This window comes from Mastomys coucha, unplaced genomic scaffold (genome assembly GCF_008632895.1).
Source record: "Mastomys coucha isolate ucsf_1 unplaced genomic scaffold, UCSF_Mcou_1 pScaffold4, whole genome shotgun sequence".
Taxonomy (NCBI): domain Eukaryota; kingdom Metazoa; phylum Chordata; class Mammalia; order Rodentia; family Muridae; genus Mastomys; species Mastomys coucha.
In genome coordinates this window covers 23,249,376-23,271,165 of record NW_022196910.1, presented here as the reverse complement: position 1 = coordinate 23,271,165, position 21,790 = coordinate 23,249,376, and the positions used below count along the sequence as shown (strand labels likewise).

Genomic DNA, 21,790 nt, shown 5'->3' with positions numbered 1-21,790 from the left:
CACTCCCCCTTCCATCCCCTAGTCCACTCCCCACGCCCACACACCATTCATACCCTCTTTTTTATTTTTAGATAATATGTTTACAGAATTTTTCCTTTCCCCTTTCCTCCCTCCAGACCCTCCCATATTCCTTGTTCTCATCCAAACTCACGGCCTCTTTTTTATTTTTATTTATTTATTTATTTATTTTGGTTTTTCGAGACACAGTTTCTCTGTATAGCCCTGGCTGCCCTGGAACTCACTCTGTAGACCAGGCTGGCCTCAAACTCAGAAATCCACCTGCCTCTGCCTCCCAAGTGCTAGGATTAAAGGCATGCACCACTACTGCCTGACTGGCCTCTTTTATATTAATTGATATAACATATTTATATGCATATATATTCCTAAATAAAGCCTGCTCAGTCTGTATAATGTTGCTCACCCCTATGTTGTCAGAACTTGGTATTGGGTACCCAGCTGAGTGCTCTTACCTGTGGAGTAACACGTCTCCCACTCTCAGCATTCCTTAGCTGCCCGTCGTTCTTTGGGTATGGTGGAGGCCCCACGGACTTTTCCACATCCACTTTGCCGTGTCTATTGTTGTTGTCCTTGTTTAACTCACGTTGAGCAGTCATGTTAGTGAGATTTTTACAGGTGTAGCTTCTGACATTACTAGGACACACAATCTCGCAGCATAATTTTCTTTTTAAAATGGGAAGAAAAGGTAATATTGAAAGGTACTTTTACTAAGAGAGTGTGTGTGTGGTGTGTGCATACCTTCATGCCTGTTATTATTGCGCAGTTTCGTCTGCTTTCTAACTAACTCTGATCCAGAGTTAATCTAATCCAGAGTTCTGTTGTCATTTAAGCTTTACAAGTGAGGTTCCTGTTGACATAGGTTCTTAGTCTCTTTGAAGACTCCCTTGAAATTGTGAAAGCTATGAATTCACCATATATATATACACACACACATACGCATACACACACACACACAAACATATTTGTATGTAGCTTCAAGAGGTTCCTGATCTTTTATAAACCCATATTGGGGCCCTTTTGCTGGTGGTAGCTTATAGTGTAAAAATATTAGGATTCTGTGGGGCTAGACAGATGGTTTAGTGGTTAAGGGCACTGGATGCTTATCCAGAGAATGTGGGTTCAATTCCCAGCACCCACATGGCTCACAATCGTCTGTAACTTCGGTCCTAGTGATCCACTATTCCCTTCTGGCCTCTATGAGTACCAGGCATGGGCTGTGGTTCACAGACTTACATGCAGGCAAAACGCCCACCCATACACATAAAAAGAAGTAATAAGTACAATTTAGAAATATATAAGGACTCCAGAACAACATATACTATATAATGTAGAGCTGACTTTTAATATGTGCCAACATGAACTTTCCTTTCACCTTTTAAATAGAAGGGAGAAAGGGTTTAACTCAGTTCTCTAAAACCAAATTAATGAATCCCATCTATTTCAGATCAAATTAGTTTAGCCAGCCCTTTGTTTCTCTAGAGTCTAGAATCTAGACTGATCCTTCTGAGTGTTCAAACATCCATTCCAGCCGGTCAGAGATTGGGTCTATGGCTGTAGGAAATAAACACTCCTCTCTCTCTCTCTCCTTCTCTCTGATTTTTGTTTGTGTTTTTTAATGGCTTGCAACTTACATTTTAAAAGAATTTTTATTGTCAGGCATGAGGTTGTATGCTTTTATAACCCCAGCATTTGGGAGGCAGAGGCAGGTGGATCTCTGTGAGCTAGAGGCCAGCCCAGCCTGGTCTATATAGCAAGTTCCAGGCCAGCTAGGACGATATAGCAAGGCCCTATCTCAAATAAAGAAATAAATCACATATCTACTTCAAAGTTATAAAAAGAATGTAGTTCATCCCTATGTATCTATATCTCAGCTTCAATAATGATCAATAATCTTATTTATTCTACACTCTTATTTTTCCCTGCCCTCAACAACCTAGATTATTCTGAAGAAACTCAAAACACCATGCTACTCTAGTGAATACACTTAGCATGTGTGTATATATATATGTATGTATATATACACATATATATATGCACACACATATCCACATATACATGTACACACACATATATATATATATACATATATATACATATATATATATATATGAGCAAGGATTCTCCCTTTTAAAGATCATCCCCAGTATAGCAGTTACTTAATATGAAATATTTAGTCTGTGACTCCAGATATCTAGAACCAATAACTATCCTTCTACAATATTTTTTTTTTGTTTGTTAGAAAGTAGATTAAATGCTAGAGAGATGCTTCATTGGTTAAGAGCACTGACTGGTCTTCCAGAGAACCCTGGTTCAATCCCCAGCATCCACATAGTAGTTCACAACTATCTGTAACTCTAGTTTTAGGGAATCTGACACCCTCATACAGACATACATGCAGGCAAAAGACCAATGCATATAAATAAATAAATAAATAAATAAATAATAGTAGATTAGAACAAGTTCTATGTATTGTAACTACTTAGCATGTCTCTTTGTTGTTACTGCTTTCATCTTGAAAAGTGAAGAATTGTTACATAGCCAAAAACAAGCTTCTGAGGGTGGGGCCTGAGCCAGAAGCTGCCCCAAAGCCTCTAAGATCAGCAAGTCATGTCTTTGCAAAAAAGATAACTCCTTGGCATATGAGTTTCCCTGACTGATAAGGACGGGAGGATGTTATTTCCCGGTACACGTTTTCATCAGCTGGAGACTGCTTATAAACAGGAGGTTTTCAAACAAGGGGAAGAAGAAGAGAGAAAATGAGAATTCAGTTGCAAATGTGAAACTCCAGTATTATTCTCATAAGCGGGTGGTTTACAAGCAGTGAAACTAAAGAAGTCTGCATCTGAAGTTTAAGTATAGGTGGGTCAATAAGGAGTCACTTAAGGAACTTTTCATCTTATGTTTAAGCCTTGCTCACGTTTTTGTTATATTTTGTTTGGTTGTTTGCAGTGCTAAGGGTTGAACCTGGGGCCTTAATTATAAACTAGGTAAGTGCTTTACCATGGAAGTATATGAAGTACATGTCCAGACCACCTCCTCCTCTTTCTTTTCTTTTCTTCTCTTTTCCTTCCTTTTTCTTTTTTTCTTTGTTTCTTTCTTTTTCTTTGTTTCTTTCTTTTTTTTTGCTTTTTATGGTTTTTCGAGACAGGGTTTCTCTGTATAGCCCTGGCTGTCCTGGAGCCCTGGCTGTCCTGGAGCTCACTTTGTAGACCAGGCTGGCCTCGAACTCAGAAATCCGCCCGCCTCTGCCTCCCAAGTGCTGGGATTAAAGGCGTGCACCACCACCACCCGGCCTTTCTTTCTTTTTTTAATTTAAGACAAGGTTTTACTATGCTGTCCGGGTTGGCCTTGAATTTGCTATGCTGCCCAGGCTGGACTTGAATTTATGATTCTCTTGCCTCATCCTCCAGAGCAGGAGGGCTCCAAGCAGTGATTCTCAACCTTTCTAATGCAGAGACTCTGATCCATAAAATTATTTTTGTTGCTACTTCCTAATTGTAATTTTGATCTGGTATGTGACCCTTGTGAAAGGGTCCTTCGATGCCTCCTTGGGTTGTGACCCACAGCTTGAGAATGACTGGTTTAAAGGGTTATGCCTTTCACCATCAGTGCGTCTGTAAACAAAACAAAAACACAAGAGTAAACGGAATTGTAATCTGGATTCCCACTTCCATTTCCCATCTCAAGAGAGTCCTCCCTCCTGAAGGCCACTAAGCTCCTTTTCATTTTAAAAGGTAAAGAAACTCTCTGTTAGAACGTAACACATATGAACTAGTAGTTCCTATGTAAGAGAAACACCAGGAAAGACATGCACACAGAAACCAGGCAGGCATTGCAGAGAACTGCCCAGGGTTCCACTGTCTGTAAAATGGAAATAAAAACCAGCTAGGTGTGGTAGAACAGGCCTGTAATCCCAGAACTCCTGAGGCTGAGACAGGAGGAAGTGTTCCAGCTAGGCTTAGGGACAGCGGGTGAGTTGGAGGCTGGCTTGGGACTTATCCCTAATGAAGCAAACAAAAGCAAAACAGAAATAACAAAAGCTCCAACAGCTGTCCTATAGTGCTGCAGCTGGGATCATCAAATGAGATCATGCCACCAAGTCAGCACTGGCTAACACGGGAAAGAAGAGCTTCCATCATCAGTAGAAAGGCATGGAAAGAACTCATTTCAGGATCACAGTTTCATCCAGAGAAAGAATCCAGTTGAAACAACACTGGGACCCAGGACAAGGCAGAACCCTTCTGTGCTTAGGGGGTCGTACTCTAAGGAGTCTCTGTTACTTTGTTCAAAGCTTCGGGTAGCAGGGAGGGCACCCTATACAGCCCATTTTAAACCATTTCCTTCTCTGAAGGTTCAGAAACATTGGAAATAAGGTGTGGGTGCTAAATTCCAAGTAACACAATACTGTGTGGTCAATGAACTAAACAGACACTAATCTGAAACTAGACTCCGGTCCCCAAGAGAACTGACCGGTATAGCTCAGCCCTTACTGGTTCTGCAGAGGCAAAACAGCCTGTCTATCTCAACCTTGATCCGAGTGGATAGGATCTCAGCTTTGAACAGTGCCTAAGCTCATTTCAGATGCAGTAATACTCGTTAAACAATACTAAGCTGGGAGATTTGAGCTCCCTGATTCCCAAGAGTGGACAAGGGCACATGAAGACCTGGCTTTGTGGCTAGCCTTTATCCCCATCTTAGTCAGAGGAGCTTTCTTTTTTGTTGGGCCTCTCGAAAATAATTACAATAAATAAGAATGCATGAGTGTGGAAGGAGTAGGTGATTTATACTATTAAGAGTGTTCAGTTTAGCTGGGTGGTGGTGGCACACACCTTTAATCCCAGCACTTGGGAGGCAGAGGCAGGCGGATTTCTGAGGTCGGGGCCAGCATGGTCTGTGAGTTCCAGGACAGCCAGGGGGCTATACAGAGAAACCCTGTCTCGAAAAACCAAAAAAGTGCTTTGTTGATAACATGTTTCTTCAGATTCTTTGGGATTTCGAAGCACTTTCAGACTCACAGCCTTGTGCAAGAATGTAACAAATCAGTCTATCCATTTGAGAGATGGGAACTGCTGAGGCTCAGACACCCAAACATGTAATCATTGGTACTAGGAGCTGAAGCCAAGATTTTTTTTTTTTCTTTTAACCAAGCTCAGTGCCTGGAAACTGAAAGAAGATGTCTCCTGCTTACATCCACCAAGTCTCTGCCTGGCTTTTTCCTTTCAGCAATTTGGTTCCAAACATCTTCCCTTTTCCTTTTCCTTATTTGTAGTCCATGCTTCATCTTCTGGAACCAATAAACCAGAAAGTGGATGCAGAGATGGTTCAGTAGTTAAGAGCACCTGCTACTCTTATAGGGGACCCAGTTTCAGATCCTAGCAGTCACACAGTGGCTGACAACCACCCTTAACTCCATTTTCAGGGGGATCTGATATCCTCATCTATCCTCCAAAGGTACCAGGCACACCTATGGTGCAGGTATGTATGCAAACATGTAAGCAAAAATCCGTACACATAAAATAAAAAAAAAAAAAATGAGACGAGTAAATCACAATTCGGTTCAGCCATCTATTTATTGAGCACTCACTTCTAGGAGCCAGATCACTGAAGAGTTTGTGCAGGGGGAACTTGAATCTTCCCCATCCATTTGAAAGGATTACAGTAAAGCCAGGCATGTGGGAACATGCCTATAATCCAGCACTTGAAAGATAGGGTCAGGAATTCTAGGCCAGCCTGGGCTACATGAGACCCTAGCTCAAAACAAAACATTATCAAAAGACCACTTTATCAACAGCACTCAATTATCTAAAAGTAGCACTTGGTATCAGTCCTACTGGAATCCCTAGGTTAATAAATGTGTTTGTAAATCCTGGACTTCAAGTGGCTTCAATAAGAAGAGCTTGGAAAATGTCTCTGTACAGACTTGATTTTTTTTTTTTTTTTTTAGTTTTTCGAGACAGGGTTTCTCTGTGTAGCCCTGGCTGTCCTGGAACTCACTCTGTAGACCAGGCTGGCCTCGAACTCAGAAATCCGCCTGTCTCTGCCTCCCAAGTGCTGGGATTAAAGGCGTGTGCCACCACCACCAGGCTCAGACTTGATTTCTAATTGTGGTGAAGCTTCATTCCTTAAACCACCTATTCAACAGGAACTCATTCTCCAAACTTGTGTCTGCTAGACTCTGGGGTAAGACAGGCACAACAGTTTCATATAGAAGGAGTGCGATAGCTCACCAAGGCAGCCCAGCTTCTCAGCAAAGCCTCACAGCCCTCTGCTTGGCTTGCGGTTTAAGCTTCCGGTCCCTTCTACAGCCACATTGGCCTTCTTTCATTTCTAAGGGCTCTGTTCCCTCCCTCTCTGCCTCCCTGACCTTTGCATAAACTCCTGAGAGTTCAGTTCTTTGTCTTCGCAGCTCCTCCTCCCCTTGCTGCCTTAGCTGCCTACGAAGCTTGCTTCTTTCCTCTCTGGTCAAAGATCTTCAGAACCCACTACTTGCACACCAGTTAAATAGTTCGTCCTGTGATTGGTCACTATTTCTCTGTTCTTAGGTTCTTATTATACTAGAGGGGCAGGGTCTGACCGGTTTTGTAAGATGCCAGTGCCTGGCACACCGGAGGCCTTCCAGGAATGAAAAACAAATGGATGTAACTGTCTAAACAGTTCTGTGGGAAGCGGAGCTCCAGTGGGTTGGTTAGGAGTTCGGGTTTTGAAATAGGGTCTCATGTAGACTAGTCTATTCCCACCAGTTCCAAAGAGATAGGGGATGACTTTGAATTCCTAATTCTTTTGTTTTGGCTCTCAAGTGCTGGATTACATACCTGAGATTCCACACCTGATTTGGATTAGGGGTTTTCTTGAATTCCAGTGATGTCAGGTCTCCTACCTTCTGTCTTGGCCCTTCAATGACACTGAAATAGGGGGAGTTAGTTGTTCCAAGCGCCTAAGTCGTAAACTTCCAGACAACAAAAATCCCATTGATTTACTGCTGTGGCCTTGCTTAGAATGAGATACACACAAAATAACAACCATAACCAGTGTTCATGAATGCACTCGAGGGTCAGCCGAGGTGGGGGTGGGGGGGTTGCTACAACACAGACAACTGTCTAGAGTACACTTCAAAGCTTGAGCTGACTCTTCAAGAGCACAGAAAGGCACTCTCATCGAAATAGAGGAAATGGGGGAAAGGGAGAAGGAAGGGAAGAGGAGAGAAAGAACTCAATGAACTTAACCTTCCTAGCCTTCCCTAGCAGCGCTAACCGCGAAGCTTCCGTAGTCATGCAAAGGCTCCGGGGACCTTGGCTCCAGGACACACAGTACTGGGGTCCGTCCCTAAAAGGAACTCTATCGGGCCACTAAAACGGAGAGCGAGGAGGTCTTTGCTCGCTTCCCTTTCCCGGCCTTGTACAAAGCGCGCCCCCACCCCCTCCAAGGCCGCTGGGATATTCGCCCGCGGGCCGGTCAGAGCTGGTAGAGCTCTAGACTTAGGCCTTGAGCCCCGCCCCCCGGCAGGCCGAAGCCACACCCCCAGCTCCCCGCCCTCACCCCCGCCCGGCAACGGTTCTGGTGCGCAGGCGCAATGGCGCGCGCCATTGAGCGCGCGCGCGCGGGGCCCCAGCTTAAATGCGGGCGAAGGGGGCGGCGCGCGTCCTCGGCGTTTCTGCCCGGTCTGCACCGGCGCTTCCAACTGCCTCCGCGTGGCACGAGCCACGAGCCGCGCTCTTCCCCCGGCGGCGGCGGCGGCTGCGGCGGCGGCAGCTGCGGGTGCAAGCAAGGAGTGGCTGCGAGCAGCGGCGGGCTCCATGGAGAGCGGCGGGCGCCGGAGCAGAGGCGGCGCTTCCACCGCTGCGCCCGGACTGCAGTGACCCGCGTTCCGCTCCGCGTCCCGGCGGCCGCTCGGCCTCGCCGTCCGTGTCCGCGCCGCCGCCACCGCCGCCGCCACCGGTCCCACCGGCGCCCGAGCACCGCGACTTCCTTCGGCCCGACTCCCCGGCGGGGTGGCGGCGGCCGGGACCCCACGGTGGCGGCCGGAGCAGCGGCTGCAGGAGCCCGGCTCTAGGATGAAGTTCAAGCCCAACCAGACGCGGACGTACGACCGCGAGGGCTTCAAGAAGCGGGCGGCCTGCTTGTGCTTCCGCAGCGAGCAGGAGGACGAGGTAAGCGCGGGGACAAAGGCTGGCGACCGGGCTCCATCCCGTATCCCCTCCCTGCACCGCCCGGGCCTGCGGGTCACCGGGAACCCCCACGGCCGGAGCTGGAGATCGGTCGCCGGGGCTCGCCAGCCTGCCTTTTAGACCGCCCATTAAGTCGCGAGCTGTTGGCTTAATTACTTAGATACCTCCTTTTTGCAAAGCGGCCTCCGCTTTTAAAGTTTTTCTGACGACCGAAAGATGGCCAGCGGGAGATGTGGAATGACGCCAGAATAGACAAGATAGGCCAGGAACGGGGCAACGCTGCCCTTTTCAGCCCGGCGATCTCTCGCTCTTCTGGTTTCTCAAGGCTGTTCTGCGGTGTGACTTGACATCTGGGAAGGAGCGGCGTGTAATTTTACTCCCTCTCTCCCGCATTGGGTTGAAAAGGGTCTTTGGAGTATTCTCTGGGAGAGCGCATTTTGTTTAATGTCAGTTATATTTGTTTGGCTTTAAAAATGGTTCTGTTTTCATCTTGCTCTGGATAGTTCAGTCACTTGGTAGCTGGGGGAAAAAATCTTGCAGCGCTGCCACGCCTAAAATGAACTGATAGAGAAAAAGTTAACGTTCTGAGTTCTGCTTCTGTAGCCCTGTCCAGGAAAGCACCAGGCGTAAAGCTGGAGATGGAATTTAATGGCTTCCTTATTGCCAGCCCCTGAAGTTATGACAGCATACACTCAGCGGTGGTTAACAAATTAACCGCGTGCTTGAAAGTTAGGATCTTTCAACCGCTTTTGCTATTTATTTATTTATTTATTTATTTATTTATTTATTTATTTATTTTTGGTGTTTTCGAGACAGGGTTTCTCTGTGTAGCCCTGGCTGTCCTGGAACTCACTCTGCAGACCAGGCTGGCCTCGAACTCAGAAATCCGCCTGTCTCTGCCTCCCAAGTGCTGGGATTAAAGGCGTGTGCCACCACCACCCGGCTTATTTTTTTTTTTTTAAGGTTGATTTGAAACCTTTTTTTAAGTGTTAAGCCCGAATCCCGAAGGAACGTCCAGAGAAAAGTCTTTAAAGTGGGTCTACTTAGAAGAGAACGAAATATAAGGACTTTAAAAAAAAAGTGCACAAAGGAAAAAAGACCAACAAACCTTAAATGCAGTCTATCATGAGGTGTGGGGAGTTTCTGAAAGAGACGCCTTGCTAGGGCAAGGCAAATTAAATATAAAAGCCTATAATAGCGAATAGTGACCGAGGATCCTGTCTGACCTGTTCACCGCTCTATTGGGTTTTTAGCTGAGGGAGCTGAGCGGTTACAATGAGTTAGGTGCAGCCAGGGGAGTGTTACATTTAATCCTTTTAGCACTTGCAGGTAGTACAGGTCGGCCCTGTTTTATAGGTGAGAAGACAGCTTTGAGCAGAAGTACTTTGTCCAGATGACAGAATTAGGAAGCGGTTATCGCTAGGGATTTAGTTCCTACTCCAGAAAGCTGACCTCTTCGTAAAGGACCTCTCTGCTCAGCAGTTGGATGCTCCATGTTTTGTGAGGCTAAACTTCAAAGCCTTTTAAGTTACCTTTGAAATTGTTAATTCAGACCCCATTTTGTGTGTGTGTGTGTGTGTGTGTGTGTGTGTGTGTGTTTTACAGGGGGGGGAGGGGAGGGAAGGTGTCCGTGTGTGTCCTTAGAGGAAGCTATGGGGATAGGAGAAATCAAAATGATCTAAATTGTGGGTCTGGCAAAGCAGTCTTGACAAGAGCTTCATAAATGGCCTTAAGCAGGTAGGTTGATTGGTTGTGTGTATGTGTGTGTGCTTGGAAATTGTTTCTGCTGGCAGCGGTGCTAAAGGGGATAGCTCCATGGTAGAGAGCTCTGGAGCCTGGGTTCAATCTGGGCTCCTCTCTCCAGGAAGTTGCTGCACAATAATGGCTACCGCCTGTTTTCAAAATGAGACTAGTATTTTTAAATACAGTGAGATGAGCAAGACTTGGAGAGTGTTAAAGAAATCCATTATATAAAGCTCTGGCTCTTCGAGCCCTGCAGGCTAGGGAACCCAGTGAATCAACTTGTTAGGGGATATGCTCTGAGGGAAGACGCTGGAATTCTCTCGAGCACACAGCCAACTTTCAGCATCTGGTTTGGCTCTTCAGAAATTTTACTTCTGTGGTTGCGTACAGTTGAGGCTCTTTCTATTATGTGATAATTATGGAATAAACTCTCAAGCAAAACAGTAAGATGTCTAGGAGAGCTACAGATGTGCTTTCCCTATTGGAATGATCTTTCTGGTCCTCCAAGGATAGACAAAAACTGCTTGTCCCATCTTTCCAGCTAATGGGTAAAAAATGCTTGTTTATTGGGCTAAGGAGTCGTTAGTCCTGGCTAGAACATTTAAATGTATGTTTTAAGGATGAGAGTAACTTCAAATAACAAGAGTTAATTACTGTCTCATCCAAAAAGGCTACAGATAGCTCCCATTGGCTCACCTGAGTGCTGGGATTATAGGGGTGCACCAGTATGAACCACTACTATTAGAGAAACTTGTTTTGGGTGGGCATTAAGACTCACCCTAGCATGTGGGAGACAAAGGGGATCCGATCTCTGTGAGTTCAAGGCCAGCTCTGGTCTACAGAGTTGACAGGGCACCTAAATTAGGGTATAGAAGGAACTTGTCCTAAGGTCACCGAGCAAGCAGGACTTTTAATTTAAAGTCTTTTGTTTCTAAGTCTTCACTGTATCTGAGCAGCCTCTCTATTAGTTTTTTCTGTGGAGGAACATCACTCTCAGTGTGGCTTTGAGCTTCCAGACAAGCCCACAGGTAAGTGCCCACATAGTAGCTGGTACACTGCTTCTATAGGCAAAGACGGCATAGTGAGTAGGTAACCAGAAATGGATCCCATTGAATATATTTGCATATGTATTTGAATAGTGGATGTAAAGATAGTTTGAGCTGGTAAGGAACGTACACTGTAGTGGAAGAGTAGATGAAACAGGAACCCAGTGTGTGTCAGTTAGGACTGGACTTCAGTAAATGGGAAAGGAGAGACCAAGCATCCCAAACAGGAGGATGACTTGGGGCTGTGGTCTGCAAGGGCCACATCCCAATGACTTGGGATGGCAGAGAAAAAGGGATGATTTTCAAAAACCTAAGAACCATGGGTAGAGAATAAATAGCTCAGTGCTACACACAGTGTCTCCAGAGATGTAACATACCAGGCAAGACAGGAAGTACATTTCAAGTTTTGATTTTTTGAGGGGGATTTGAGAGCAAAATGGGACATAGAATCGAGCGACTTCATCCTGGGTCGAATCCAGGTGCAGTAGCAAGAGGCATGAGCAAATTAGTCTGACACCAATTCTGTCTTGGATCATCGGCTCTAATAAAGTGTCCTTCCCGGCTAGCCTGCTATGGAGCTTGATATCTTGGGAAAATCCAAACCCAGTAAAAGTAAGGCATGGTGAAAATTGAAAGCTCCTCAAAAGGTAAAACTAAAACCAGAGCCACAAAGAGGCATCAGTCCTAATCAGGAATCCTAGTGCCATAACCCCCCCATCCCCCGCAGGCCTTGATAGGTGGGGTCAGTTGTCACTTATCCCTGGCAGTCACCAGGTCCATAGGTATTGGCATTTTTGACCAAAAGATTTAAGTCACTGAACAGATAAGCCATTCAAATGGAGACTACTTATAACCACATGATTTTTTTTCCTGGCGGTAGCCTTTTTTCTGTGTTAGAGCTTGTGTGTGCTAGGCAAGCCGCCACTCTCCTGCTGAGCAGCACCCCTAGCTCAAGGTACACTTTTTAGAAACATTCACGTGTTTAGCTAGCATTTGTATGCTTGGCATAGGATGAGTTTGGGATAATTCGACAGCCTGGTGGGTTGTTCTTTCCTTTAAAGTCAGCCAAGGCTTACATGGAAGATTGAATGCCTACTTGGCCAGCTGTGGGTGCCTCTTCCAACTGGAAGAGTTCTGTATGGTTCTGCTTCGTTGCTTCAGTAATACCATCTGTTTATCAATAGCATGTTGACTGTGTTGTACACCCAGTGGATCCTAATTTACCCACCAACTTAGAGTTTAAAACAAAGGTATAATAAGACAGAAGATGCACTCACACCTGGTTAGAACATCCCTGTGCAAGTACCAGTATCCCAAGGTTCACATGGGAACGGTGGCACTTATTCTCTCCCCAACTTATCAGTCCCCACTTTAAAGTTTTTTTTTGCATATATGTATATGGATGGGAGGGGAGGGGATGCAATGGAGGTCAGAGGGCAACTTGTAGAATTCCTTTCCTTCCTTCTATCATGTGGGTCCATGGGACTGAACTCAGGTACTCAGGCTTGTCAGCAAGTGACCTTACCAGCAGAGCCATCTAATTGACCCAAAATCAGGTCTTGTTTTGATTGTTTGTTCTTAAAGATTATTGTATTTATATGACTACACCGTCACTCTCTTCAGATATACCATATGAGGACACCAGATCCCATTACAGATGGTTGTGGGCCACCCTGTGGTTGCTGGGAACTGAACTCAGGACCGCTGGAAGAGCAGTCAGAGCTTTTAACCACTGAGCCATCTCTCTAGACCCATTTTCTTGATTGATAGTATCTCCCCATAGCCCAGGCTGCCTCTGTTTTCTACAGTGCTGGGATTACACTCAGGAGCTACCAAGTCTGGCATCAATCTCAGTTTGTTTTAAAGGTGGGGGATATAGCTCAGTAGTAGTACTTACTTAGCATGTGTAAAACCCAGCTCTGGGAAAGAGTGATTTGTGAAAGACTCATTTGTAATTAAAGAACGAAAGGTAAAAGGTGGGTTCTGAGTCCTTCATATTTGAAGAGTACACTGAATTATATTAACTTTTTTCTGGGTTAGCTTTTATTGTATGCATGAGGATGCATGCTTTTTGTTTCTGCACTATGGAGGCTGAGGCCAAAGGTCACAAGTTCAAGGCCAGCTTGGTCTACATAGGGCTCTGGGCTAGTTTGGTCTACACCCTGAGATCTTATCTCAGAACATGAATTCAAGGCTGTACCTGTGGCCCCCTGGTGGAGTGCTTGCTTCAGAGAATGAGCATGCAGGTTGGATTCCTACCACAGTCCCCATGCTAGGGCTTGAACTCAGGGTCTTGTGGATGCTAGACAGGAGTTATACTTCAGAGTCACATTGCCTTTATTTTTGATTCAAGATCTCATTAAGGGCTGGAGAGATTCCTCAGAAGTTAAGAGCATTAGGTATTTTTCTAGAGGTCCTGAGTTAAATTCCTAGCCCACAACACATGGTGGCTCATAACCATATCTATAATGTGATCTGGTGCCCTCTTCTGGCCTGCAGGCATACATGCAGGCAGGATACTACATAATAAATAAATCTTAAAAACAAAAAACAAAACAACCATAAAATTCTCACTAAATTGCCCAAAGTGGCCTGCACTAACTCTGTAACTTAGATAGGCCTTGACCTTGTGGCCTTCTGCCTCCTTCTAGAATATCTGGGATTGTAGCCTGGGCCACTCCCCCTTTTTAAGATTTATTTATTATTATAAATAAGTGCACTGTAGCTGTCTTCAGATGCACCAGAATAGGGCATCAGATCTCATTATGGGTGGTTGTGAGCCACCATGTGGTTGCCGGGATTTAAACTCATGACCTTAGGAAGAGCAGATGATGGGTGCTCTTACCTACTGAGCCATCTCACCAGCCCTGGCTTGAACTCTTAACTCTTTTATAAATATACTTTATTAATTTTTAGTTTGGGAAAAGTGCACTCAGTAGGCTTTACCCCCCCTCCAAATGTTTTAAATGTTTGTGTGTCATGTCTGTCCCTGTTACCTAGAGAGGTCAGAAGAGGGTTTGGATCACCTGAAACTTGCATTGTAGACAAGTTGTGAGCCACCATGTGGTTGCTAGGATTTGAACCCAGTTCCTCTGGAAGAGCAGTCAGCACTCCTCACCACTGAGCCATCTCTCCAGCCCTCTACATTATTTTTGGTGTTTCATTTTTGACATAGGGCTTCACGCGGTCCAAGTTGACTTGAAAATCTTGATCCTGCCTCTACCTCCTAAGTGCTGGGATCACAAGTATGTGTCACCACACAGGCCTTTTGCTCTTTAGTCACCTTTGCCCCTTCCCTCTAAAATTCCCTCTAAATTCCAACTTAATGGAATATTCAGGATGAGTAGACAAGTGCATAATACTTTAACTAGTCTTGAGATCATGGTATTTATGTCATCTCTTAACCTAGTGAGGCTGGTAGTTTGCCACAGTTCTCTGTACTTGGAAGAGAATAAGAATACTTAGAGGAGAGGCCTTCATTGACTTATTTATCCAGTGTTCAGTATTACAGTAAGGGTAAGCTCAGCCACACCTTCCTCCACAGTGCTCCTCTGCAACTAGATTTTATTACTGTGACAGGAGATGGATTATGCTCTACCCTACCACCCTCCACCACCCCCACCTCCCCAGGGTGGGGGGTTGTAAAACAGGGCTTCATGGGCTTAGTTTGAGTGGTGATCTTTATTTTATTTTATTTTATTTTTTGAGATAGGGTTTCTCTGTGTAGCCCTGGCTGTCCTGGAACTCACTCTGTAGACCAGGCTGGCCTCAAACTCAGAATGCTGCCTGCCTCTGCCTCCCAAGTGCTGGGATTAAAGGCGTGCGCCACCACTGCCCAGCGAGGTATTGGATTTTGAATTGGTTTCTCAAATGGCAGCTGTTTACACAGGCTTCCCTGGTGCTCCATAAACCAGGAAGGGTCAGAAAGTTAGTTACAGGGTTCAGCACAGTGTAGAAGTGGCAGATCAAGGGCGTATAGTTGTGGATGAGAAGCATTTAATGAAGTGTGCTAAATTGCAAATCTGCCTTCACCAAAGGTGGACAATCACAGAGCTTTCAAGGCTCCTGGAGCTGGGCACTGTGAAACACACCTGTGATCCCAGCTCTTGAGACAGAAGCGGGAGGATCTGGAGTTCAAGGCCAGCCAGTTCTAAGGAGACCTGTCTAAGCTGAAAGGGTAAAAAGCACAAGGAGGCCACTTAGCACAGAATTATGGAGTAAACGTTAACCAGTCAGTAATACCAGGTCACCTTTTAACTCTGACAGAACGAGAGCCTAGTAACTGGGTCAGAGCCAAGGGTTGTTTACACTGCAGGGCATATGGGGTGTGCTTTAAAGCCTGCAGTTCATTTGCCAGTCTGGATATGAAGTGGCGACACCTTTGATTAGGTTAAATGCCCCAGTGAGCCTCTTTTTGGATAGCAACAGTGTTATTGAAGTGAGGTTTGCAACCTCACTTTCTTTAAGGTAGAATTTGAACATAAAGACACCTATTCTACAGGATTCTGAATTATTTAAATTTTATCCAACTTTTCAATACTATATTGCATATCAATGAATAGCCTATTTTTAGTGAGTCTTTACAGTTTCTTAAAAATATTTTTTTTTCTGCCATCCTGTCTTCATTCTCAGAATTGGAAAGCCATCAATAGTTGGTACTGAGCTGACTCAAGTCCTCAGGCAGGAGAGCCTGGAGCCCCCAGTGACCATCAGGGCCTGCTCAGGCTCAAATAATTGGCCTGCCAGATAAGTAGTTTCCTCGCAGAAAAGATCCTTAGCACTAACAGGTCACTATATTCTCCAGTTACTGTGCTTTAAGTTCAGGCTTATGCCTTCTAACACTGTTAGACCTGCCTAATGCTTGCTCCTTCATTTCTAGTTATGAACTTAGGCTCTATTTGCAGATATTAAGCCTTATATTTAAAGCTCTATTTGGACATGAGGCTGTTGCTCCCAAAGCAGCCACAAGTGCTTCAGCTAATGCCCTGCCAACCATTATGTTGGCTCAGTGTTTCCCTAGATTGGCCACTGTCTCGCCATGCTTAAAGGAGTGATGCAGGCAGCATAGCAGTGTTTGTTAGACCCAAGATGGCAAAGACAGCAGATTAGAGGAAATGTTGAATCACCTTTGTGGTCAACTGAAGCTTTCCATCTAGAGAAGCTTGAAGGTTCTCTAGGTTGAATCCTTAGCAGCTGCATGAAAAGCTAGACATGGTAACACGCAGCATGGTGGAGTAGAAGAGCAGATCTCATAGCCAAACCAGTGAGCACCAGGTTCAGCGAGAGAATTGTAGAGAGCTCTAGAAGACATAAGCCATCTACCTCTGCACACTCATGCATGTAGACACACAGACACATCATCCTTTCTCAAATAGGAGGGAACTCCTCTGTTTCTGAGCTCTGGAGAGCCTGCAGAAGGGAGAAAAATAGAATTGGTATGAGCGTTGTCAAAATGATACAGTATCCACATTAATTTTTCCCCACCCCCTTGTGGGGAGGGGAGATGAGGATATAGCTCAATTTTAGAGTGCTTGCCTGCTGTGCTGCTAAGTTTATGTTGTCACCATGACACAACAGATTTCCCTGAGAAGAGGGCACCTCAGTTGAGTAATTGTGGATCAGATTGGTCGAGGCTATGTCTGTAAGAGATTGTCTTGACTGAGTGAAGTGGGAGGGCAGGCTCAGCCACTGTGGGTGGCACCATCCCTGGGGAAGTGGGTCTGGGTTGTGTAAGTTGGGTGAGCAATACTACTCCATGCTCTCTCTTCCTCAGCGTCTGGCCTGACTTCGTGCAGCACTGGAGTATGACTTGGAAGTATAAACCAAATAAACCCTTTGCTTCCTTCCCCAAGTTGTTTTTGACCAGTGTTTATCACAGCAGCGCGAAGCACACTAGGATACCAAGCAGGTTCAAGGCCTTGGGTTTGATCCCAAGTACCACCAGATAAGCTGTAAGTGCGGTGTGTTCCCACTCCACAGGAAGACCTGTTGAAATAAACTTGAAGGCAGCATTGGTACAGTAACTGCAGCATATCTGTTCGGGTGGTTAAGACATCTGCTACCTTCATGAGCATTTGGTTGTTTCAGCCTTTCTAATACTTTCAGTTTTTCATTTGAACAATGACTACAATATTACCTCAGTACTAAGTAAACTGTTAGCAAGTTGGGTCCTTGTTTGTGGTGAGAGTGGGTTTTGTTGGTGGTAGTGGTGGTGTTTGTTTTTGTTTTGTTTTGAATACTTTGGGCTTAATGCTCTTCTTGCTCATTAGTCTGTAAGTTTTTCCTGTACAAGGCCAGGGGACTGTTCCAGACTTTGCAGCTCATCTGGTCTGTTTTCAGTAATTAATTCTGCTGTCTCAGCAGCACGAAAGCACCAGACTAAATGTAAAAATGAGTAACGGTGACTGCTTCCTAATAAAATTTTATCATGAGCACTGAAATCTGAATATTACATAGTTTAAAACATAAAAACCACCTGGCATCCCCTCTAGAATCCCTAGCTTTCAAGAGCCAGAGGAGTATGTTCAAGGGTAGCCTGTACTACATACCAAGTTCCAGTATAGCATAGGCTATACTGCAAGATCCTATGTCCAAAAATGAAGGAAGAGAAAAAGGAACCTTTTTCTTTTTAGCTTGGGCTGTTCAATACTAGTGGACTGTAATTTGCCCTTGTTCTAGACGTAAGTTAACAGCTGTTTATCTGACTGGCTTAATCAGATGGTTTTGGAATATGTAAGCGTGTCTTCCCACCTAACTGAGCTTCACACTCTGCCCAGCTAGTGTGTGTTTGTACATTTCCCTACACTTCTTTCTCACAGCAATAGTCTTCATGAACTCTTAGATCATGGGTGAATAGGATGGCCTGCCTGTGGCCTGCCTGTGACTGTGTGTCTTTAATTGGAAAAGACTCTATATAGCTCAAGAGTAACTGACATGTAGGCCCTTGAAGTGACCTGATGTGTAGAGTGCCCCAGCATCCATGTGACTGGGTGGGTAGAGTGTGGCAGCATCCACGTGAGTGCTGAGGGTGCTGACACACACCTTTGGCTCCAACCTTGGGGGTGGGTGGGTAATAGACAGGCAGATCCCAGGTGCATGCTGGCCGTCCATGTAGCCAAAAGGTGAGCTCCAGGTTCAGTGAGAGAACAACTCAAAAAATGTAGGTAGTGATGAGAGTGACACTCAAAATCCTGTCTCTACAGTCAGGCCTGGAGATGCATACACATGTGCCACCCCCCAAAGTAACAGAGGTGATGGCCACAGTACATCCTCAGTGCATCCACTTGTGAGGTTAATACATCTGCCGAAGAACTGGAAAGCTGCACTTCTTAAATCTGAGAGTTTAAATAATCCCAGAGGGGCCAGAGTTTCAGGCCAGCCAAAGTTAGACAGTGTGACCCCTTCTCATTGTACCACACCCCGATATAAACGAGTCCACAGAGGTAGGATGGTTAGTGATGTGACTCTGTGCCCTTAATTTCAGTGAGATTTCAGAGTGGATTAATCCAAGTCCAGGAACAGCCATGAAAATGTTGTCTTAGTGCTTAGTCCATGGCTATCGTGGATCTTGCAGGTGCTGTTGGTGAGTAGCAGTCGGTACCCAGACCAATGGATTGTCCCAGGAGGAGGGATGGAGCCGGAGGAGGAGCCTGGCGGTGCTGCTGTGAGGGAGGTGTATGAAGAGGTGAGATGAAGGCTGTCATCTGATGGAAAGGTTTTATAGGAGGGTCTTCTGGGGTTTTGCCAGGTATTCCTGAGCAAATGAACAGGCAGTTGACAAAAGTGTTTTGTTATCCTATGCAATGTTTATAAGGATATTGTAGATTACATTTTGCTAAATCCAGGTTTTTATTTTTTGTATATGGCAAACAGCTAAAATGAACGTTACCCTCTTAAAAATTATATTAACATGCAGTTTCACTGTTGATCAGTTGTTTGGTTAGTTAATGATCAATGTATAACATGGTGGTGGCCTAGCCTGAGAGCTATATCCGTACAGAAGACATTTTGTACCATAATTTTCAAACTGTCTTAAAATTTGATAAAATGTGTCACACCCTTATGCACAAAATCACAAGTGACCTGCTTGTCCCTTCCCCAGAGGATCAAACTTGGCTTTACTCACAGGCAAGACCAGGTTAAGGTAGAAGTGGGTAGTGTATGCCTGTACTCTGCCATTGGGCTTTGGGGTACATTTGGGAAGGTTTCAGTCTTGGCAGATGGGCTTCCTGAGGGAAATGCTTCCCAGCTTCACTAACAGGAAGCCCTGCCATTGCTGCTGTGCTGTAGTAATAGCCGTGAGGAGTCAGGACCCTTGGAATGATGACTAGAGAATTCCAGCTCTTGCCTGGAAAATGACACAGGTTTGTAAGAAGGGGGAGGGTTGGGCTGGAGAGACGCTGTTCCAGCTGTTCTCCAGAGGTTCTCAGTTCAGTTCCCAGCTACGCCCATGGTGGCTCACACCCATCTAGAAAGGGATCTGATGCCCTCGTCCGACCTAAGGACGTGTATGCAGCAGAGTGCTCATACATTAAATATTTTTTTTTAATTGACTAAAAGGGGGGGCCGAGTCTGTTAGTTCATACGGAAAATTCTGTTTTCATTCAGTCTGATAAGTTCATTTTTATCACCCATGTCATTTCTTTTTAAATGAAAGTCACCTAATCAATCCAGGCAATTGGGGTTTGTGTGTGAATTGAGCCATTATTCTATACATAGCTGGTGAATCTTGTATGGCCAAGAAACTTTACAATTAGGTAGTTAACGTGCTAGGGAAAGCCTGAGCTGTTGAAACAAAACATAGCTTATAAATAAGTATTTTACTTACCAACTTTTTTATTTTTTAAATAGGCTGGAGTCAAAGGAAAATTAGGCAGACTCCTGGGAATATTTGAGGTGAGTTACAAAATAGCCCTCCCTTTACTGATGTAGAGTTATTCTTTCCTAGCAGCAGCCTGAACCAGGATCCCTTAAAACTGCCAGCAGGCAGGCCAATGGTGAGCATTCGGTGAGGTTGCCTTAAGTTTGTACATTTGGGTAGTTACCGTGTCTGACTGTAAAGTAGAGCTGACACAAAGACTGCCCACCCTCTAGGCATAGGCAGCATCTTCAGCTGAGATCTAGATCTTAAGATCTGGGGGTGATTGTGGGTTCTGTCCAGTTCAGCATGGGACACTGAACCACATACAGAGTGACTTGAAGGACCAAAAGATAGAAAACTCGGGTGCAAGGAAACACCTCGACTGTGTCACTTCTTACTTAGCAGGATGGGATCCTCAGCTAGGGGACAGTGGGCAAAAGAGGCTGGGTTCCGAAGTCAGTGCATCTCTAGTCAGTGCGGTTTGTGGTATATCAGAAATATGGGGGCTTTCCTTATCAGAAAGTAAGAGTTATTAGCTCAGTCTTTCTTGATAGAACCTAGAGTTTAAGCCTTATGAATTAAAGGATATATTACTTGGAAATTGGGAAGTCACCAGTTCTTGTGGTTGGAGAGGTGGCTCAATAGTAAGGGTACTAGTTGTTCTTGCAGAGTTCAACTCCCAGCATCTACATTCATAACTGCAATTCCAGTTCCAGGGGGTCTGACCTTCACTCAGGCTTATGCAGGCACATAAGATAGAAATTTAAAAAGTATAGTTCTTACTATTACTCAAAATGCCTGTGGCACTGGTTTTACACAGTTACATAGCACCATCTTCTGGTTAAAGTGAGAAATACAAATTTTTCTGTGATAACCAATTACACTTTTGTCACTATGGCCAGTTTTTAAAGCAAAGTCCTAACTAAAAATTTGTTAAGGAGACAACACACAGCTTGACAGGAAATAGCAGCCAGCAACCTTTTTCCCTTTAGACTATCACAGCACATGACATGCGACATGCTTTTAGCAATGTTCCCATTGGCAGTGTTGGACCTCCCGTTTCTGACTTTGAGATACTTCATTGTAATGCAGGCTGCCTCAACTTATAAATGTTGGGGTTTCTGGGGTGCACTACCTACCCAGGTTAATGTCTTGAGACAGGATCTTAACTCTGACCTCAGCTGTCTTGGAAGTTGCTAGGTAGTCCAGGCTGCCTTGAAACTGGATCCTTCCGGCCTTGGCCCTCCAGGTTCGGATGCCTATCTTCAGTGAGAAGCTGGGTGTGTGTGCATGCACATGCTCATGTATGCACACATGTAGAGGTTAGAGAACAACTTTTGGGAATGATTTTTCTCCACTGTAGGTTCCCAAGATCCAACTGAGATCATTAGTGCTTTTCTGTACTAAGCCATCTGCCAGTGCCAATTTTGAGATGTTTGGTTTTATATACACACACTTCTACTATATACACTACTACACTATGCACTGTCACACTGGAAGTGTGCTGCGCTGGTCACTGTGCCAGAGCTGTGAATTAAAATGTTTTTCTTTTCTATTCAAGCAGAATCAAGACCGGAAGCACAGAACTTATGTTTATGTTCTGACAGTCACTGAAATATTGGAGGACTGGGAAGACTCTGTGAATATAGGTGAGCTCCTGTTCCTTCAGTCACTCTGACATTTTTGTCATTCCTTAACTGATTTTTTTGGTTACTCTTTTGAGAGGGGGAGGTGAGCTCTACTTTTGAATTACCTTACAATTTTTCCCTACCATATTAAGGCATTTAGGAAGTAGAAAACTTGCTCTGGCGGGGAGAAAGGGAATCTCGTATATTAACAGGGTGTGCCTTTTTAAACTGACCTGACAGTAACTGCCACTGTACTGTTCTCTAGGCAGGAAGAGAGAGTGGTTCAAAGTAGAAGATGCAATCAAGGTTCTTCAGTGTCATAAGCCTGTC

The 21,790-nt window shown here is 44.9% G+C and overlaps 1 protein-coding gene across 1 annotated transcript; it reads left to right on the top strand.

Moving 5' to 3' along the window:
• Positions 1–7,729: 7,729 nt before the first annotated feature.
• Nudt4 (nudix hydrolase 4) lies at positions 7,730–21,790 on the top strand (the record flags this gene model as incomplete). Its single annotated transcript, XM_031349635.1, has 5 exons — positions 7,730–8,165; positions 18,546–18,656; positions 19,823–19,867; positions 21,394–21,481; positions 21,726–21,790. Coding segments are annotated over exons 1-5 (405 nt in total), but the record flags the coding sequence as incomplete, so codon positions are not given.